Here is a 20,293-nt window from a genome sequence, read left to right as displayed (position 1 = left end):
GCTATAATGGGCTGGATGAGGGCCAATTGTCAGGGTGGACACTGAGCCCATAAAATCCCAGAGTAGTTCTGATGCTGAGGAAAAGCAGTCGCTCCTTCGGGAGAGGAGTGCGCTCCTTTTTTCCCAGGACCAACAGCTGACAGAGATTTCCTCCCACCCACATTCCTAGTTTAGAAAGCAGTCCAGGGAGTGACTCAGCACAGATAGCAGACTGGGGGGGATGCGCGGCGCAGACGCAGGGAGCGGCGCCAGATGGTTCGCGCCCAAAGAACTGTTGCGCCCAGAGGATCCAAGGAAAAAGGGGAGGGATTCTCCCTAGTCCTTATATTCAGGGGTCTGCCAGTAATTGCCCTTCAAACGGGGACCAACTGTTCTAACTTAGGGCATAGGGATGCTGCTGCTCAGATCTAGTTGCAAACAGTAGAGTTGTTAAGTTGTAAAAGAAGAATAAAGCTTTGAAAGGAATCCCTTTGTCTGTGTCTGGACTTAGCTACTGGATTATACTGAGAGCCCTCCAAGGAGCCCTTGACACCAATAAACTGAAGCTAAATCGTGACAAGATGGAAGCTCTGGTGGTTCCCAGGTCTGGGAATTGGGTAAGTGACCTGTCCTGGATGGGGTTGCACTCCCCCGGAAGGAGCAGGCCTGTCGCTTGGGAGTACTCCCAGATCCATTTCTGTCCCTGGAGCCCCAGGTGGACTCTGTGGCCCGGAGAACTTGGGGCCAGCTTCGGCTGATCCACCAGCTATGGATTTTCCTGGACAGGGATAACCTACCCACAGGAGTACATTGCTGGTAACTTCCTGATTAGAAGAAATTCAAAGAATGATGGAAATGGAAATGTGAGTCTTTAAGGCTCAAAGGGGGGAGTGTCAGAGTATGGAAAATACTCTGTACAGAGTATTTCCCAATATGGAAAAGAGCCAGTGTGTTGTAGTGGATAGAGTGTTGTACCGAGAGTCAGGAGATCCGGGTTCTAGGCCCCATTCAGCCATGGAAGCTCACTGGGTGACTTTGGGCCAGTCACAGGCTCTCAACACAACCTACCTCACTGGGTTGTTGTTGTGAGGCTAAAGTGGAGAGGAGGAGGATTATGTACGCCACCTGGGGTTCCTTAAGGAGGAAAAGAGGTGGGATATAAACATAATAAACAAACAAACAAACAGACCTGAGTGGGAGAAATACTAAGAAGGCCATCTGTGATAGGAAAGAGGTACTAAGGTCTTAAGACAAGACAAGACAAGACAAGCTGTTAGCAGTTAGCAGTATCGAGGAATAGCCAAGGTCCAAGCCAAGAAGTGCTAAGGTCAACAGCATTCTTGCCAGGTCAGCAGGAGAGAGCTGCAGTTGCCTTGTTTAAGGATTAACAGGAAGTGTCCAAATGTTTTCCACAATGCTTACCTTTTTTATGCTGTTGTGCAGTCTTAACATCTGAGCATCAGCAGATGTACTTATGTACAGAAAAGTACATATATCACCTCATAGAATATGGAAATGGGGTGTGTTCTCTTGTCCAGCTTGAGTCCACCACACAGCTGTGTTATTTTGGGAGTAAACCAGACCTTGAGAGAGAATCAGGGTGTCATGTTTTAAATTCCTCCACAATTTTCAAGCTGAAGGAATATGTGTGACAGTTGTTAAGGAAACATTATTTGTAAAAGACATTGTCTACACAATGCTTACGGGAGCTCAAGAACCATCAGCAACATACCCAACAGACATGCTTAGGCTGAGTTAAAAAGAAAAGAAAAGACATGTTTATGACTCTTGACAGCAGATTAGAAGTTATCCTCAGGAGAATTCAGCATTTAATCTGAAGAATGTTATTTGAATTTAGGCTGCAATCCTATACCCATTTACTTGAGATTAAGTCCAATGGAACTCGATGGGAGTTACTTCTGAGTAGACATGTAAAGGATTGCACCGTGCAACGAAGTTATTTCCAGCATGAAGTTATTAGGACTGTATGTGTGTTCTTGCTCATTTTTGTTCTCCTTCTTTTCTCAAGAAAACTAAATCCTAAAACTAAATTGGCATAAAGAATATCAGACCATGTCCTAAGGTTTGTCCTGCTCTTATTATATAGATTGCCTCTGGACATCAGGTTTATAATAATTAACAACTCATCATCTTGCCATTGACTGTAAACATCAAAGACACGGGGTGGTCAGTTTGTCCTCTGCCCCTTCCACACGTTCCCGGCGTCCTCTTATGCCTAACGCTGCTTATGACAGACGGATGCCCAGCTGAAGTCATTCTGGCACAACTGGACCTTCAGATGGGTCACAACACCTCTCTCCCACTATGCTTCTCTTCTCAGGTCAGGTGTGAAGGAGTTCAGGTTGCCAGAAAGTCTGAAGAAGAAAGAGTGACAGAGGTAAAAAAAGAAAGAATGAAAAGAAGACGAAGTAATTTGGCTATAATGGAGAAGATGTGGGCTGTCACAACACTTGAATGCTGCAGAAAAAATGTACAGCTGTTGATGGTGCTGTGCAGTCTAAGGGTGGAACTACATGTTAATTCGGCAGATCAGTGCACGTGCATGTTACCAACGAAAAGCTGCTGAGCTAATGGGAGGGTAAAGCGAAGGCAAGGATGCCCTTGCAGGGATGCATTGGTAGTCCAAATGGAGAGCTTAACCCTGGCTAACTCTGGGGTAATGTATTGGCAGTGGGTGCAGTCCTATAGGCTTGAAGACCAAAGAATGGAGGTCTCTGAAATCCAAGGTCTCTGCCTATCCTGTGCCCTGCTGAGCAATTTGCCAGCATGTTAAGAAGAATGATTGAGCATGGGGAGATAGAGATAAAGATATAGATAGAGATAGAGATAGAGATAGAGATAGAGAGATAGATAGAGCCTCTCCATCGTCCTGTGAAGTAATTGTCTATAGTGAGTCCTCTGCTTGGGATGGGTGCTGAAAAGCATTTAGCTCTGGTGGATCCATGGCTTCTCCTGTCCCCAACCACTGGCCCGCCCCCACCTTCCCTCCCTTCCAGGGGCCAGAGGTCCAGCCTTGGTTAAGGAGCTGCCACAGACGTTTCTGCAGCAACTGGGAGGGGCTCAGTGGGAGATCCATAGGGGAGATTTGCTGCATACTATGGCCCCTGAGATGCTCTCTAGAGCCAAAGAATTTCTCTCTAAGAGCCACAAACCAGACATTACCCTGGTCCAAATCTCACCTCTGCCATGAATTGACTAGGCAGTCTTAGGCAAGCTGCTCCTTCTCAGCCCCAGTCCTCCTGTCTCTCATCTGCATCAGTGGGGTAATAATACTGAATTATCTTACAGGGTCATGGTAAGGATTGCAACTAGACAATGCATCTGTAGCAATCCAAACGTTTGAAAGCACTATACAAACATCAAATATTATCGATCTCTTTCATATCTGGGGAACATGGGTGGGAGGGTGCTGTTGCACTAGTCCTGCTTGTCTTTTCCTCATCAACAGCTGGCTGGCCACTGTGTGAAGACAACGCTGGACTAGAGGGAAGCTTGGTCTGATCCAGCAGGGCTCTTCTTATGTTTTTAAGGCTTGCATGGAACCTGGTATGTAATGTACTTACCACTCATACATTCTGGGCTAGATTGGTTGAGAAATTGTAATGTGACTATAAGTCATGAGATTTAGCTGTGCTACCATTCAACTTATATCTGGGGCTCAAAGCAAATATTCCTTTAGGTTTACAGAGTGGCATTGATAGCTATATTTCCAAGACCTCTTGGCAGAGAAGGCTGTAGCTTAATGTTTTTCAACTCTGACTGGGACTCAGTAAATACTCCCTCTTGTGACAAGTCTTTTGTATCTATTTTGGCAGAGGTTCACCATTCTCCAAGTCCTCTATATTTCTTTGCTGACTTCTACAACATTTATGAATGTGGCTGCCATTTTATGGCAAATGTATTGACAGTGAAGACAATAACTGACAATATTGTCTTTGTCCACCAAATTTAGCCATTCAGGAAGGGGATGGTAGAACTGAGGAGATAGAATGATGCAGAGTGGCCTTGTATCCTCTTTTACAGAGGACAGCCCTCTCTTTGAAGGGTTGCAGAGGACTGTTCTCTGTTTGAACGCATCCTGTATTTGAAAAGCTGTCCAGTCCAAACCTGGCTTAAAGATTAAAAAAAAACCCATCAGAACTGTTGCCCATCAACAGTTAGCACCTGAAGAGCAGACCTGAAGAGGAAGGCACACAGGTCACCATCGTCCATACTATGGCGAGATGTACTGTATTTCTATTTAAAGTATCATAATTAGTTTTAAATTTGCCCTGATACATATAAATCGGCTTATTCCAATTTTATGCAAATCACTCACCTCTGTTTTGGCAATTTGTAAGTGGCTTACCATTCTCTCTCTTCTAAAAGTCTTTCTTCTTCTCCCATGAAATCAGTTTTGGTCTGTAGTGCAGAACCGATATGCACCTACATTAAAGCCCTGCTCAGGCATTATGTATGCTACTTACCCCAGTAGGTGAGCAAGGCCACACCGAGTAGCCCCCCCCCCCAATATCCCTGCACACAGTGTGTCCACCCGCAGAGAGGGGCCTTCACACATATAGACTCACCCCCTCACAGCTGTACACACAAAGGCCTCCTCTCTGTAGACAGCTGTGTTCTACATGCAAATGCCAGGGGGAGGGTCTACTCAGTTCAGTCCTACTCCTCACGTGCATGTTGGGGGAAGTAGTATACATAATACCCCAAAGGGCTTAACAGAGAGCACAACCCATAGGACTGTAAATGTTTAGACAGTCCTTCAGTTCCCAGCATGCCCAGCCAGCATGGCTGGCTAGAGGGATGCTGGGAGTTGCAGGACAATTTTCTGTCCTAAGATCCATAGGACTGTACACTGAGAAACCCCTCCTCTTGCTTTTGTATCATTACACAGCCTCCTATTGATCTCTCTCCTTTATCTCTGTAGCTTTTAGGGATTCAGGCTCCGTATCAGTATAATATTATATATTCAGTTCAATAATCTGACTTCCATCTGCATCCGTATCTTTCAATACAAAGCCAAGGAGTTTGGAGTTTCAAGTTTCAACCTTTTGCTCAGTGGTCACTCTCAGATGAGCTCTGAGATCTATTTAGTGCTTTGACTATATCCTAATGCACAGCAGTTCCATCTCACAGTTAGAATAATGCCAACGGCAAGCAATGTGGCAGGGCACCGTCGGTAAATAACAAAGCAATATCAAATTGAGGGAGTTTCCAAATATCAAACGAAATCATGGCTTTATCTTCAAATCCTGATATCATTTGTATTTTAGTTGATCCAAGAGAGGTCGAACGTGTCTGTATGAGCCACTTCAAGGAGAGAGTTGTTTCACCTCTCATACCACAATATATGGTTCGGAGAAAAGCAAATAAAATGCTGCCCTTTCCTTTCTCACAGTGAGAATACATAGCAAAAAAAGCAATGTGGCAGGTGCTAATAGTACACCTTTTGTAATTGTAATTATCCAATAAATGCTCAAATATTTGTACTTGTTTTTCATACTTTGCAAACTTACTGACAAATAATTTCAGTTTGTGGCATGCTCCTCAGCTCAACAAATATGTCAAATTGTTTGCAACAACAAGAGACTGGGAGGATGGGAGGATCTGTGGGTTCCCCTGCATGTATATATACGCAAGAGCCCTGTCGATGAGCTCTTTCCTAATCCGGGCCTGGCAAAAGAACGGGATAACTGCCTCCACCATGAAGATTGTGGGTGCATTTGTGGTCCTCTCTCTGGCCCTTTGTTTCTTTGCAGGTAAGAACCTTCCAGTGTATTGCAGGGGCATTCTTCCGGATACAGCTGGTACAATTCGGGGGGGTGGGTAGATCAGTGGGACTTCACACCATTTTGCAATTCTGAAGAAACACCCTTGATTTCAGTGGGATGGCAAACCAGACAGTTTCCACTGCCTCTCTGGAATCTTCTTAAAAGACAACAATAGAGCCTTGCTAGTGCAGAGAAATGTAGGGAAGGAAGTGGTATCATGAAGCAGGAAGAATATTCAATCTCCCGTTATGGGTTTATAGAAACTGGATAATGAATTTTGCCCACACAGTGCAATATTCTATATATGGTTCTTTTTAGTAAAGAAATGTCACCCAGTACAAAATATCTGAGCTAAAGTTAGATTTCTCAGAAAGGGCAAGTTTCTCCTTCACAACTGACCCCCAAAGACTCACTTTGTTGGAGTGAGATGTCTTGGTCAAGAAAGGCCTCTCCACTCTCACATGCAAAAGTACAAAAGGCAGGGTTGGGGCAGCATGGTAACAGTTCCTCAGAGCAGCGGCTCTTCCTCAAAAAAGAGTTTTATGGCTGGCTGCATGTGCTTTGCAGACTAGAGAGAAACTTCAGCAGAAGCATGAAGTGTTATCCCCAGTAAGGGTGTGTGTGTCTACATCTATGTTCTAAATTCTACATTCTATGTCTATATATTGTCATTTCTATGCAAAGTCCAAATACATAGATAAGGACAGAGTGACCCGTTCACAACAGTGGTTATGCTTATCATCCATTTGTTATTATGAATGGAGCACTCCGTTCTTACCTTATATCCAGTTGAGATTTGCATAGAAATGTTACTGACCTCTGTGCATCTCTTGACCCCATTCTTTACATTCGCTCTCTCTCTCTCTCTCTCATCTTTTTCCCTACAGATATGTATGTACATATCTGCCAAGTGAGGGCAACACTGCATCTGGCAAAATCCACAAAAAAGGCTGGCTGAGAGGGTTTTTTTTTTTTTTATTGTATTACAAGACAGCAGAGAAGGAGGCGCCTCAAGTCCAGAGCTGGGCAACATGTGGCCTGTGTCTTTCATGCAGCTCCCACTGCCCCCAAATGGCCTCCACCACTCTGCCAAATGGCCTCCAAAATGTTGGCAGTGCATAGTGGTGGCAAACACAGCACATTTTCACTCTACAGGAAGGTACACAGGGAATGCACAGCTTGTTCTGATACAAAATCATGCTCCCCTGCGGAGTGAAAATGCACCTTTTCCTCGCTGCTGAATTGCTGCCGAATTGCTGCCGAATTGCCGCTTCATCGCCACTAATTTAGTGTCAATTTGGCAGCAATTTCACTGGCACTGTGGATGGTGGGATGCAGCCCCCATGCCCTCCAAAGCTGCCCACCCCCGCTGTAACCTTACCTGGGACAGCATTAATCCCCCTGCCCTGCCCCGCCCCACTTAGCTTTGCCATTCACTTTTTTGCTTAGTCTTAGGCTGTGACCCTGAATTATACTACAATAGAAGCACATTCCACTGAACTCAGTGGGATCTGCCTTCTCTATTTAGATTCATACTACAAGATACGCTTGAGGAGACTCAAATATTTGTCTGTCTCTGAGGAAGCTCACTGTGACACGTTTGAAAGCCCTTAGCTGAGGCAGCCCCAGTTTCAGTGCGTTCCTATGCATGTCTCCACAGACGTAAGTCCCATTGTGCTCCATGGGACTTACTTGCATGTAAGTGTGACAGGACTGCAGCTTCAGTTATGAATAATCAGAACTCAGTTTCTTCTATCAGTGACTGCTTTCAGCTCACTGTGTCTTTCATGTGTGTGTGATTTTGTCCTAGGGGTTTCCAGTTATGATGTGAAACCGGTGGAGGTGAGTGCTTTTTGGTTTTTAAATGTATTTAACAGTCAATCCTACGGCCCCGAAATACAATCTTAGGGGCCCTTGGATGCTGGGGATTCCTCACCCCCTGAGACTGTAGACAATGCTATGAGCTGGGGGGGGGGGATTTGAATGAGAGTTACCCTGCACACACTCACACTGGCCCAGGCCCAGGCCCAGGCCCAACACCAACTTTCTTGCCACCTGAAGCAGAAATTGAGCTGCCACTGCATGCCCTCCCCCTCTCCTGCCACCACCACGTGCCCGACCCTCCCTGACCTTTGCTGCTGACCTGGGGCTCTCACAAGATATCACAAGTGTGTGCAGGATTCTCACGAGATCTCAGCTGGGCCTCACGAGACCTGTCCAAAGATCTCATTAGACACAGTCGAGAACTTGGGAGATCTTGCATGATACAGATCTCACAGGAAGACGACCGTGATCCCACAAGATTTTGCAGGACACGGCTGAGATCTCAACGGACATGGATGAGGTCTCAGTCTTGAACCCTGCAGCAACAGGGGGCTGGAGGCTGCTCCAGACAGGTCTGCCAGCCGCTCTCTTGCTGCAGGAAATGCCACGGTGGAGAGCAGATGGCGGGGCTCTCTGGAGTACCCACTGGAGGCACTGGTGGGCTCTCCTGGCCGGGGCAGGGGAGAGCAGTGCAATTCGACACTCCTCCTGTTCCCCCGCCTCATGCAGGAGCCTCACCCTGGTCCATGGGTGGGCTGGCCCTGCACCCACCCCTCCCAGGAGCCATGAAAAGCTTGCTGCAGCTTCCAAGGTCAACGTCACATAGAACAGTGTCAAACTTTTCTATCTATCTATTTTCAACCATTCCCTGGGGGAGGGGTGAAAAGAAATTGCATCCAGCAATTGTGGGAAGGGGTGAAAATTTCAAAGAAATCCCCCGGTGTGCAGGGCTCCAGTGCTTACCTTACTGTAAGGAGGTGGCCAAGGGGTGTGTCTGCGTGCTATTTATTTGACACATTTTATCGCAGTCTCTGCTTTGCTGCTTCCTGGGAGGCCTGTCCTTCCTGGAAAGCCCCTAGAGGACTTAACCATGCCATCCTCCCTCGCGGCCTTCCAGTGCTGCTGCCTGCAGAGTGCCTAAAAGCTGAGCGAAGCATTTTTGGTTTGGGGTGATGCCATTGCCCTTCTTCCTCGCACCGGTTGTCAAGGGCTGGTGTGGGGAAAACAGGCCCAGCAGCCAGCCCCCAGCCTCTCGCCCTGGCCTCCAGCAGGTGGGGGGGAGAAGAGGGTAGGTGCCTCCTTCTTTCTTCCACCCCCGCCTGCTACAGCAGCGGCAGCAAGGGACAAGCTGGTCATTTTCCATAAGGCTCTTGCACTTACGGCAAACGGCCAGCCTGACCCGCGCTACTGCTGCTGTAGCAAGGATGGGGGAAGGAGGATAGGCGCTGCCTCCTTCCCCTCTGGGCGATAGGCTGCTGGCTCGCTGAGGGAGCGGGCGCCTGCAGTCTTGCCTGGCTCCACACGCTGCGAGTTGCACAAGAGCTCAGGTCTGCCAACTGGCGTCCAGGGAGCCAAACCAGAACCTTCTCACCGGGCTTCGAGCCCCAACTGGACATTTACGCCATCCCTACTTCGGGAGGGGGTGGTCCCTGCTGTCCTTAAGGAGGCAGCCGTGCAACCACTTCGGAGGAAGCCCACTCAGGACCCAATGGTATTAGACAACTACTTCCCAGTTACAAATACCCCCATTTTAGGGAAGGTTGTGGAGAGGTACTGGCGGAAGAACTGCAGGCACTCTTGGAGGATACTGATTAGCTAGACCCATTTCAATCTGGGTTTCATCCTGGTTACAGGACTGAATCAGCCTTGGTTGCCGTAATGGATGACCTTTATTGAGAGAGGGATGGGGGAGCGCAACCCTGTTAATTCTACTCAATCTCTCATCAGCTTTTGATACCATTGACCATGTTATCCTCCTGGATCAACTCTGTGGGATGGCTTTCGGAGGCACTGTGTTACAGTGGTTCCGGTCCTACCTGCGGGGCCGATTTCAGAGAGTAACATTGGGTGACCATTCCTCGGCCCCTTGGCAATTGAGCTATGGGGTTCCGCAGGGTACCATCTTGTCCCCAGTGTGAAGCTGGGAGCGGTCATTGGGGGATTTGGAGCCAAGTGCCATGAGCATGCTGATGACACACAGCTCTGTCTCCCTGTGACATCTGAATCAGGAGGGGCTGTGCAAGTCCTGGACCAGTGCCTGAACTCAGTAATAGGCTGGATGAGGGCCAATAAACTGAAACTGAATCCTGGCAAGACAGAAGCCCTGTGGGTAAGTGGTTATTGGAAAGGGGAAGGTAAAAGAAGGAAGGTGGGATTCTTAAGGAGGCAAGAGTTCCTTAAGCAGTTGTTCAGGGGGTCAAGGTCAATGCTGGAATCCCGACACCCAATGTTCAGGCACTTACCTGCCACCTGAAAGCCACATTGCCACTGCATTTTGGTGGTGTGGTGGTGGGAAAAATTGCTGCACTGTTATTTTAAAACAAGGTGCACAGGGACTGCTTGCTTTGCTTTGTAAAGTATGCATGGGGGTATTTGTAACTACTTCCCAGTTACAAACACCCCCATTTTAGGGAAGGTTCTGGAGAGGTAGTGGCGGAAGAACTGCAGGCACTCTTGGAGGATACTGATTAGCTAGGCCCATTTCAGTTTCCTGACCCTGAATCAGGAGGGGCTGTGCAAGTCCTGGACCAGTGCCTGAACTCAGTAATGGGCTGGATGAGGGCCAATAAACTGAAACTGAATCCTGGCAAGACAGACACTCACCTGTGGGTGAGTGGTTCCTGGGTCCGGGAGATAGGCTCATTGCCTGTTCTGGATGGGGTTGCCCTCCCGCTGAAAGATCAAGTTCGTAGTTTGGGGGTACTCCTAGATCCATCACTGTCACTGGAAGCCCAAGTGGCCATGGCGGCTCAGAGTGCCTTTTACCAGCTTTGGGTAGTTGACCAGCTATGGCCTCTCCTGGACAGGGATAGCTTGGCCATGGTGGCACAGGCACTAGTAAGCTGGATTACTGCAATGCGCTCTATGTGGGGCTGCCCTTAAGGTTGCTCTGGAAGCTGGAGCTAGTGCAGAATACAGCAGCTCGGCTGTTGCTGGGAGCTCCCCTCTTTTGCTGAGGAAACTGCACTGGAGGCCTGTTCAGTACTGGCCAGGCTTAAGGTCTAAGTACTAGTGTAGAAAGCCCTAAACTACTTGAGACCAGGATACCCGAGAGAGCGCCTTCTCCCTCACCAACCTGCGTGGTCACTGGGGTCATCGGCAGGCATCCCCCTGGTGGTTCCACATGGCCCTATGACCCGATTGGAGTCCACCAGGAGAAGAGCCTTCAGTGTGGTGGCCCCCCTTTCTTTGGAATCCCCTGCCCCTGGAGGTCAGGTAGGCACCAACACTGCGCTGTTTTTGGCACCTCCTGAAAACAGCACTGTTTCAGAAGGCATTCCTTAATTGACCAGTCACGGTTTCTAGTACTATTGTTTTTTAAAATAGCATAATTTCAATCAGATGTTTTAATCTTTTTATCCTTTTACCATTTTATCTCTTGTGTCACAGTTGATCCCAATTCTCAGTTTAGATGCCTCAAAGGGACATCTGGATATGGCCTGTTGGCCTTCCTTGGGTCCCCCTCATTCCCACAGCTGCAGTCTGACAGAGCTCTCTTGTAATGTCCTCGCTTTCCTCTCCTGCAGCTTTCATTGAGTTATGGCCTCCAAATCAGTAATGGCTCCACCCATCTTCAGCCCTGCCCCAACCCACTGGGCTCCTTGACTGGCCTTCCTATAGCTTCCTCATTTCTGTTTATTTTTTCTTCCCCCGTTCCTGAGGAGCACAGTGGGAGGAAAACTCTTATTCATCTGCAGTTATAGTCAAAGAGCTACAATCTTCCAAGTGCAGTTTTGGACCAGAACCTAGAGCCACTTAATGATGGGGACGGCCATGTAATAGATACACATCTAACCTCTCAGTTTGTTCTCAGGAAAATCAGATGCATCTTCCTGTGGGAGAAAGAGGCAATATCGCTGTTCTAACTAGTCCATCGTGAACGGGAAGGGTAAAATACAACCCTTCTTTGTATGCCTGGAGTCCACCAGGAGAAGAGCCTTCAGCCTGGCAGCCCCCTTTCTTTGGAACTCCCTGCCCATGGAGGCCAGGCTGGCAGCCCCCTTTCTTTGGAACTCCCTGCCCATGGAGGCCAGGCTGGGAGCAACACTGGTGCCTGCTGAACACAGCTCTTTTCCATAAAGCCTTCCTTGCTTAACCAGCCTCAGGTTTATTGCCACTCTGTTTTTTACAGAATAATTTTAATCTCATGCTTCATTCTTTTTATCTCTTGTTCATTTTATCTCTTGTTGTTTGCTGCTCTGGACTCTGTTGAGATATGGAACGGTATACAAATGTCGTAATTCTATATTGCAGCCTGATTGTCGTAAGCTAACAAAATATACTGATGCAGATGGCAAGCTTAAGCTAAGCTGCCCACGTCTCTTTCAGCCAGTCTGTGGCACAAATGGTGAATTCTATGACAATGAATGCTTCCTTTGTTTGCACAATGTGTAAGTATGGTCAATATCTGGAATATTTTCTTCCTGATAAAAAAATGCAGAACTCCTAGTAGCTCAAAATGCATTCTTGTTTTTAATGTTCATGAAGCTTTGTGTACGAGGATGGGGGTTCTCTGTGCCCTACTTCTCCATGCCCGGCCCTATTTCACAGCAGCAGATTATTCTCCCTGAATAATCTGTCCGTGTGTGTACTGGGAGGTTTAGGATTCAAATGAGAGAATGCAGTAAGTCCTAAGAGGAAATATTGGGAGTAGGTTATTAATTAGCAAACTGAGCATCACACATCTGGTAATGCCTTAGGACCAGAATATGGACATAATGAAGACAACAATGGGAGCTATTCTATTGGATCTGTAAGCTACATAATTCTTTCATTTCATTCATTCATTTCTTTAGTTCCCAGTAGCCAAACTTCCCTTAGCAGTGCACAAAAAATACAACTGATAATATAATGTAAACTGTTCAACATACAAAATTTAAAAACAAATATAAAGAGCTAAAAGAGTTAACATATAATACCAGGATACAATACAAAAGCATATAAAAAGGGCTTTACTTGCTGAGTCCTATAATCCTTCTCTCTCATTTTCGCAGGGAAACTGGTGAACATGTTCTCAAGAAGCATGATGGGTACTGCGATACAGTAAGTGAAAACACATGGAGGATTATGAATGGAAATTAATAAAAACATGCATAAAAGAATGCTTTCTCAAATGTGCATAAAACAATGTAAATTCCACATTGATGGAATTGCACATTCTTAAATCAAAGAGACTAGTTCTATTATCTTGACTGGCCCATGGCCCATTGTCAGTTTACTTTTTATGCACAGGAATGCAGATGAAAGTAAGGTAGAGGGTTCAATGTCTGGAAAATGGTTGCAGGTTAGGCAAAACCAGAATAATTGTCTAAATAGTAAAGTGCAGGTCAGGAAAGATAGCACCAAGTCCAAGAGGCTCCAGCATGGTTAATGAGCAGTGCCAAGGAAGCTATAAGAGAAAAGAAAGCCTTCTTCCAAAAATGGAAGTCTTGCCCAAACAAAGAGAAGAAAAGGAACACAAAATTTCACAAAGGAAATGCAAGCAGATGCAAAGAACCATTTTGAGGAGTATACCATGAATAACATCAAGACCAACAATGGAAATCAATGAAGTTATCTGAAAGAGGAAACCTGCTAGGGAGGCAGTTAGAGTTACAGGAGTACTAAAGGAGAGTCATGAAATTGCAGAGAAGAGAATGAATTCTTTCCTTATGTCTTCTCTGCAGAAGATGAAGGATGGACACACAACGTAAGAACACAAGATCATAAGAAGAGCCATACTGGATCTGAACAAGATCCATCTAGTCCAGCATTCTGTTCACACAGTGGCCAACCAGTTGCCTAGGAGAAACACACAAGCAGAACATGAGAGCAACAGCAACCTCTCACCCATGTTCCCCAGCAACTGGTGTACATAAGCTCACTGCCTCTGATACTAGAGGTAGAACATAGCCATCAGGAATACTGGCCGTTGATAGCCTTCTCCTCTGGGAATTTGTCCAATCGCCTTTTAAAGCCATGCAATTTGGTGGCCATCGCTACATCTGGTGGAAGTGAATGCCATAGTTTATGTGTTGTGTGGAGAAGGGCTTCCTTTTCTGTGTCCTGAATCTCCCACCAATCAGCTTCATGGGATGACCCCAGGTTCTAGTATTATGAGAGAGGAAGAAAAAAGTCTCCCTGTCCACATTCTCCACACCATGCATCATTTTGTACACCCCTATCATGCCTCCCCTTACCCTCCTTTTTTCCAGGCTAAACAAGCCCAGCTGTTGTAACCTTCCCTCATAGAGGAGATGCTCCAGCCCCTTGATCAGTTTAGTTGCCCTTTTCTGCATTTTTTCCAGCTCTACAATGTCCTCTTTTCGGTGTGATGACCAGAACTGTACACAGTGTTCCAAGTATGGTCGCACCATAGATTTGTATAAGGGCAACATGATATGGGCAGTTTTATTCTCAATTCCTTTTCTAATTATGCCTCTTTTCACTGTTTTGATATGCTGGTTATTTACTGTAATAAACTACTTGGTGCGAATGGGAAACTCCCATAAATTGAACAGCGATTGAATGGGAGACTTGTACCAATCTTGCCAAATTTGCAGAAATTTTTTCCATAGACAACAGTGGGGCTGAGGAAATTGGCACGAATTAGCACGGTCCGTATAATCAAAGCTATGGTTTTCCCAGTAGTAATGTATGGCTGTGAGAGCTGGACTATAAGGAAGGCTGAGCGCCGAAGAATTGATGCTTTCGAACTGTGGTGCTGGAGAAGACTCTTACGAGCCCCCTGGACTGCAAGGAGGTCAAATCAGTCCATCTTAAAGGAAATCAACCCTGACTGTTCATTGGAAGGACAGATACTGAAGCTGAAGCTCAAATATTTAGGCCACCTAATGCGAAGAGAAAACTCCCTGGAAAAGACCCTGATGCTGGGAAAGATGGAATGCAAAAGGAGAAGGGGACGGCAGAGGATGAGACGGCTAGATAGCATCACCGATGCAATGAATATGAACTTGAGCACACTCCGGGAGACAGCGGAGGACAGGAAGGCCTGGAGTCCACGGGGTCACGAAGAGTCGGACATGACTTAACGACGGAACAACAACAACAACAACAAATCGAACTGGGAATCAGGAGCGAGACGAACATGAGCACATTTTTGACAATTTGCAATTACTGTCTGTGGACGTATGCTCGTGCCCATGCTCATATTCAGAGCTTCAAAGAGGGCATGTCTGCACATTTTGCAAGCAAAAACAAAATTCTCATACATTCCTAGGAGCAGCCACACTTCGGTGGGCCTGCAAGCTCCTAAATCCTTGTCTATTTCCCGAGAGTCCCATGGTAGCTTTGGGCCCGGATTAGGCCAACATCTGACCTGATGTTTCACTGGGACTTACTCCCAAATACAGGGAAATATGACTGGAGTACTGGGTCAAGGTTTGATGACAGAGCCAAGTGAAATTCCTTGTCCCATGTTAAGACTGAACTAGACGTTATAAGGACAACATGGTTGTCCAAACCCTTGTTTCCTGCTGATACAAATACATGGACAGCATTTGCCAGGGAGAATGGGTGGGTGGGTGGGTGGGCTCCTGTAAATAGCCCTCAGGCAATTTTCAGTTGACTTCCCCACACACACAACTGGATTCCAAAATCAGAAGTAACCTGAGAGAAAAATGGAACTGGGAGACTCTTGCAGAGCAAAGCAGCAGTTATGAAAGAGGTCGGTAATATTTGACATTTGTATAGCGTTTTCCAGTGTTCATACTGCTACAAATGTATTGTCTAGTTGCAGTCCTTACCATGACCCTCTAAGGTAATTACAGTACTATTACACCACCACCACCACCCCAATGCAGACGGGAAACGAGAGGCCTGTGTCTGTGAGAAAGCGCATGACTAGGACCACCTAGTAAATTCATGGCAAAGGTGAGATTTGGACCAGGGAAATGTCTGGTTCGTGGCTCTTAGAGAGAAATTCTGTAGCCCCTAGAGAGCATCTCAGGGGCCATAGCATGAGGTGATTCTCCCCTGTGGATCTCCCACTATGCCCCTCCCAGCTGCTGCAGAAACATCTGTGGCAGCTCCCTCTCCAAGGCTGGACCTCTGGCCCCCGGAAGGGAGGAGGGGTAGGGGCGGGCCAGCGGCTGGGGACAGGAGAAGCTGGGGAAGTGAATGCCATCGTTTATTTGTTGTGTCTTGAATCTCCCACCGATCAGCTTAATGGGATGAACCCGGGCTCTGCTATTATGAGAGAGGGAGAACATTGTCTCCCTATCCATTTTCTCCACACCATGCTTACTTTTGTACACCTCTATCATGTCCCCCCTTACTCGCCTCTTTCCTAAGCTGAACAGTCCCAAATGCTGTAACCTTTCCTCACAGGGGAGTTGGGAGGGGCTCCAGCCCCTTGAAGACTTTACTTGCCCTTTTCAGTACTGTTTCCAACCCCACACCATCTTGTTTGGGGCACAGTGCTCTTAATATAGGTGCTCTTAATACAGACACACCCATCCTTCCTTGGCTGCCATTTCTGTCTGTTCCTACAAATGCCATCACCATGACTCTGGGCAGTATCTCATGGGGCTGCTGTGCAAGCAGCCCCTCCTGCCACTTCCAGTGTGCAGCGCAAGCAGGACCCACTGCTTGCACAATGGAGATGTAACACTTCCGATAGGAAGCCCTGAAATGGGCAAAACCACTGCCTTTTCATTGCATTTTCTGTCTGAGCTTTTGGAGTATTATTTTTTTAGGTATTATCCAAATGAATGGGAAGGGGGGAAATTCTACATTAGCTCGAGGCTGGTAAGGGTGAGGAATCAGAATCAGGCACCTTCTGGGGGATGCAGCAGATCTCAGTCCACCCCCAACCAACCCCAGGACACCCAATTTTGGGGCTCCTCTTTACAGATAGTACATCTTTCCCTTGACTTAGAGTAGGGGAGCCATCTACCCTAAAGTGTTTTATGTTGTCCTATCAACCCTGTCGGTCTGGTTGGCTACTGCAGTGAAAAGTGACCTTTGTCTCAGGGGGCGAAATGTCTTGGGCCACCTTGGGATAATTCTGGTTTTTAAAAACCTTCCTTGGCCTCCCATATTTAAGATCCATCTCACTCTGGCACAACATCTTTGCAGCTGTCTCTTTGGTTAGAGGAATGAGGAAGGATCCTAACTCTAAGTCTTCCCTTCTTTTCTCCCTAGAACGAGTAAGAAGACTCTTGCTGTCCAAGAGGATCTAAGAGGATGTCAAATGCAGAATGATTAAAGAATCCTAGAGTCATAGAGAATCAACCCAAGCATCATAGAATCATCCATAGTAATGGAGGAGACCAAGTCACTACTTACAAGTCTAACCCCCGTGCTGCTGTATCCACCCACCAGACCTTCTCAGATGAACCTATGCAAATAACAACCATCCTTTTGCGTAGGCCTAGTTCCCACTGAGGTGATCCATCTGTGGCTGGGATGCACTACTTCACACTGCAATCTGCAGTCTAATGTCCATACATTTCTGAGCTTGCAAAGCAGTTTGCCCAACCCCCACCCCCTTCCGATGCAGTCATTTGGAAAATGCCCATGAAAAAATGTGCATATTTCAACAATGCGCACGAACATACTTTAGTCAATGGGAGAAAATGTGAACTTTCCAGAAATTCACACAACGGATGCCTGCGTTTGGGAAAATGCACACCAAAATGCACATGAATGTTCATATAGGAAAAAACATTAAGCTTGCAATCCCATGCAGACATGAGTTGGAATGACCTTCAAGGTAGACATCAGAGAACCTTGACAAACGTGCATTTGCTGATTCACACATCCCTAGATTCTAGGGCCACCTCTCTGAACAGGTCACATTTCTGGGGCATCTGACACCATTCAGGACTGGCGAAGGCCAGAATAAAAGGATGCGGGTCTCATCTTCCACATATGCATGGAGTCTTTTGGGGTACCCCACCAACAGCAGCCTCCCACACGCCCAGAAAGCTGACTGGAGGTCACAGGACCTTCTCATATGTCCCCCTCGTGTGACTGACCTCTCAGGATATTCGTCAAAACAGTTGTTCAAAATCTGAACTTCCAAATGCTAAGTTGCATATTTCCCTACCATCCAGCATGTCAATTTGAATCAGATTTTGCTCAAATGTTTAAATTGTTATTTCAGTTTTTCACTTTCTCTGGCCAATGATCTCAAGTTCAGTTTCTGCTCTCCGGTTAGAGATTGTGCTACTGCTCTGCCTCGATTTACAAATAATCAACTGAATTCACAGTAGTGTCTCCATGATTTTTGGACCATCCTGTACTTAGCCCCATGATTACTTGTTCCATAATAAATAACCTCACAATTTGCAGTTAATTCAGTTTCTCCATTTTTCCATTAATCTGGTTGTATTTCAGATTAGAGCTGTGCATGGATCCCCCAATTTGCTTTGGAGGCCATTTTGGATCTTCTAACTCAGTCTCAATTTGCTGTGGACCTGATCTGACTTGGTTTGGATTCAGATGCGAATTGAGATTCAGATATTCGAATCATTCGCATTTTACGTTTTCCCATTGACTTGCACTGGAAAACAGGAATTACCGTAACCTTTCAGTTTTTATGATAAATACATGAAATTTGGGTACCTGGCAGCCCCAATGGACATGACTGAACCTGCCAAACGTTAGAAAGTTTGGCCTGGTAGTTTTTGTGATAGGCTCAGGGAAAATTTGCTTTTGCAAGGAAATCTCAAAGCAAAGAGCTATACCTATACCTTTTCACTGGTTCCATAGAAGTACATGAAGGCTGGGCAAGTGGGAGCCCCGATAATGGTGATGGAACCTATCAAATTTCAGACAGTTTAGTCCTGTAGTTTTTATGCTAGCCCTGCATAAATTTTCCTTTTCTCAGAAACTAAAACAAAAGGTAAAAAAAAACAAAAACTGCCAGCCACAGAAGGGATTAGAGATCCCAGTCAGAAGTTGTTTAAGAAGACAGTTAGGAGTTCACTATCCTTAATCTCTGGTGCAGGCCTTTTTGAAGTGCAAAATTACTTTCTGTCCTGAATTTGCCACTGACCTGAGGCTCTCATTAGGGGAAGAAAGAAAAATGAAACATCTCTGGCTGAAAATTGCAATACACATTACCTGGAAAAGTCTGAACTCAATGGGGCTTATTATTTAATTGCACTGCTGCACTTTCTCTACTCCACACAGTTTTATAAAGCTGCCTGCTTATTTGCCTTTCTTCTAAATTCAATAGAGTTCTTCCAGCCCCCTGATCATTTTGGCAGCCCTATTCCCCAGGAAGGGTAAGATGAAGCTAATACTTTCTTAAAATACATATAGCATATTCTTCTTATGGTCATTTGATGTACATAAAGGAAAGCAAGCAACAAGCAAAGTGTCTTGGAAAATCAGGAAAAGTGATGATGCTTCATACCATGTGTATTGTGTAGTGCTTTGCCCCTCACACAGCACACAGACACCCCCCCCCCCAAGAAAAGCGAATACAGAAAGGAAGAACTATCTACAAGCGAAGGGGTGAGGGGAAGGGAAATAACACTAAAGCCTAACAGAAGAGAAAAGGGGTTTTGTTAGAGCTGTGCACAAACGGCCTCAAGAAATTCTCCACCTTACTTGTGGGCAGAGAAATTTGGAAGCCAATTTCACCGAATTTCTCCAGCGGGAGGAGAAATTCTCTACAGTTTCCCCCAGCTAGGGCTCCCCATTGGCAGGGCTTGTAGCACAGCTTCTTTCTTTTGTGGTAAGGGTTTTGGGAGGGGTTCATGCTGCAGTTGTCTTGGCAGGCTGTCCCACAGTTTACATGCACCACAGGGTGGGTCTCTGGCTCCAGGGATGAGGTGGAGTTAGTGCTCTGCCAAAATCTGCCCTCCAATTTCCTGAAAGTTTTCTTCCCACCCCATGAAAGGGGCTTCCATTGCTCTGACTCATTCAGGATATTTATAATTTATTTTTGTGGTGCTTTTGCGCTTTCCTAATTAGGGATGTGCGAAAGTCACTTACCTTTTCGAAGGGGTGATTTGCGGTGGGGGGGGAGGCGCTCTGTGCCTCCCCCTGAAATCCTAACCTGGCTGGCTCTGCTCCGCGGCAACTCCGCAGAGCCGCCGGCAAGGTGCATTCGTAGGCGTGCGGAGCCTGGGGACACAAATGGCGGCAGCTACAGTGGCCACCATTTGCGTTCCTGTTTTTTTGCCGTGATAGGCTACGTAAATATTTACATAGCCTATCACGGCAATAAACCAGGGGCGCAAATGGATGCAGCTACAGCGGCCGCCATTTGTGTTCCCTTTCTTTGCCGTGATAGGCTACGTAAATATTTATGGAGGTAAGTGCTCCATTTTGCGCGCCTCTCGCGGGGTGGGGGGCTTCGTTCCGCCAGAGATTTCAGGGGGCCAAATGCACTGGCATTCGGCCTCAATGAGATCTGTGGCAGAATCCTCTGACATCCCTATTCCTAATCACACATAGCCTCCCAGGCTGCCTGTACATCCTGATCTGAAAAAGCCCTGTGGGAGGAAATACCTCATAGAGCTTGA

General features: G+C 46.5%; 1 protein-coding gene across 11 annotated transcripts in view; it reads left to right on the top strand.

The window, feature by feature from the left end:
• The window catches only part of LOC146354593 (ovomucoid-like), a 42,062-nt gene extending 23,953 nt beyond the window's left edge, over positions 1–18,109 (top strand). For 3 of the 11 annotated variants that reach the window (XM_084839290.1, XM_084839291.1, XM_084839289.1), the window contains 7 exons: positions 491–596; positions 2,321–2,377; positions 3,449–3,546; positions 7,579–7,610; positions 12,066–12,202; positions 12,806–12,854; positions 16,956–18,109. In XM_084839290.1, coding sequence (XP_084695416.1) covers positions 3,537–3,546; positions 7,579–7,610; positions 12,066–12,202; positions 12,806–12,854; positions 16,956–16,964 — 237 coding nt within the window. In that variant the 5' untranslated portion in view covers positions 491–596; positions 2,321–2,377; positions 3,449–3,536 and the 3' untranslated portion in view covers positions 16,965–18,109. Of the gene's footprint in view, positions 1–490; positions 597–2,320; positions 2,378–3,448; positions 3,547–5,548; positions 5,820–6,050; positions 7,611–9,820; positions 9,922–12,065; positions 12,203–12,805; positions 12,855–16,955 lie in introns of those variants that run through there. The other 8 variants (XM_084839283.1, XM_084839282.1, XM_084839292.1 and 5 more) reach the window with 6 other exon arrangements.
• Positions 18,110–20,293: the final 2,184 nt, after the last annotated feature.

The sequence above is a fragment of the Heloderma suspectum genome, chromosome 2 (genome assembly GCF_057233095.1).
Source record: "Heloderma suspectum isolate Gila_16-S chromosome 2, 16-S_ref, whole genome shotgun sequence".
NCBI classification, from domain to species: domain Eukaryota; kingdom Metazoa; phylum Chordata; class Lepidosauria; order Squamata; family Helodermatidae; genus Heloderma; species Heloderma suspectum.
Note: the sequence above shows the minus strand (reverse complement) of the source record. Positions and strands in the feature narration are given on the sequence as shown.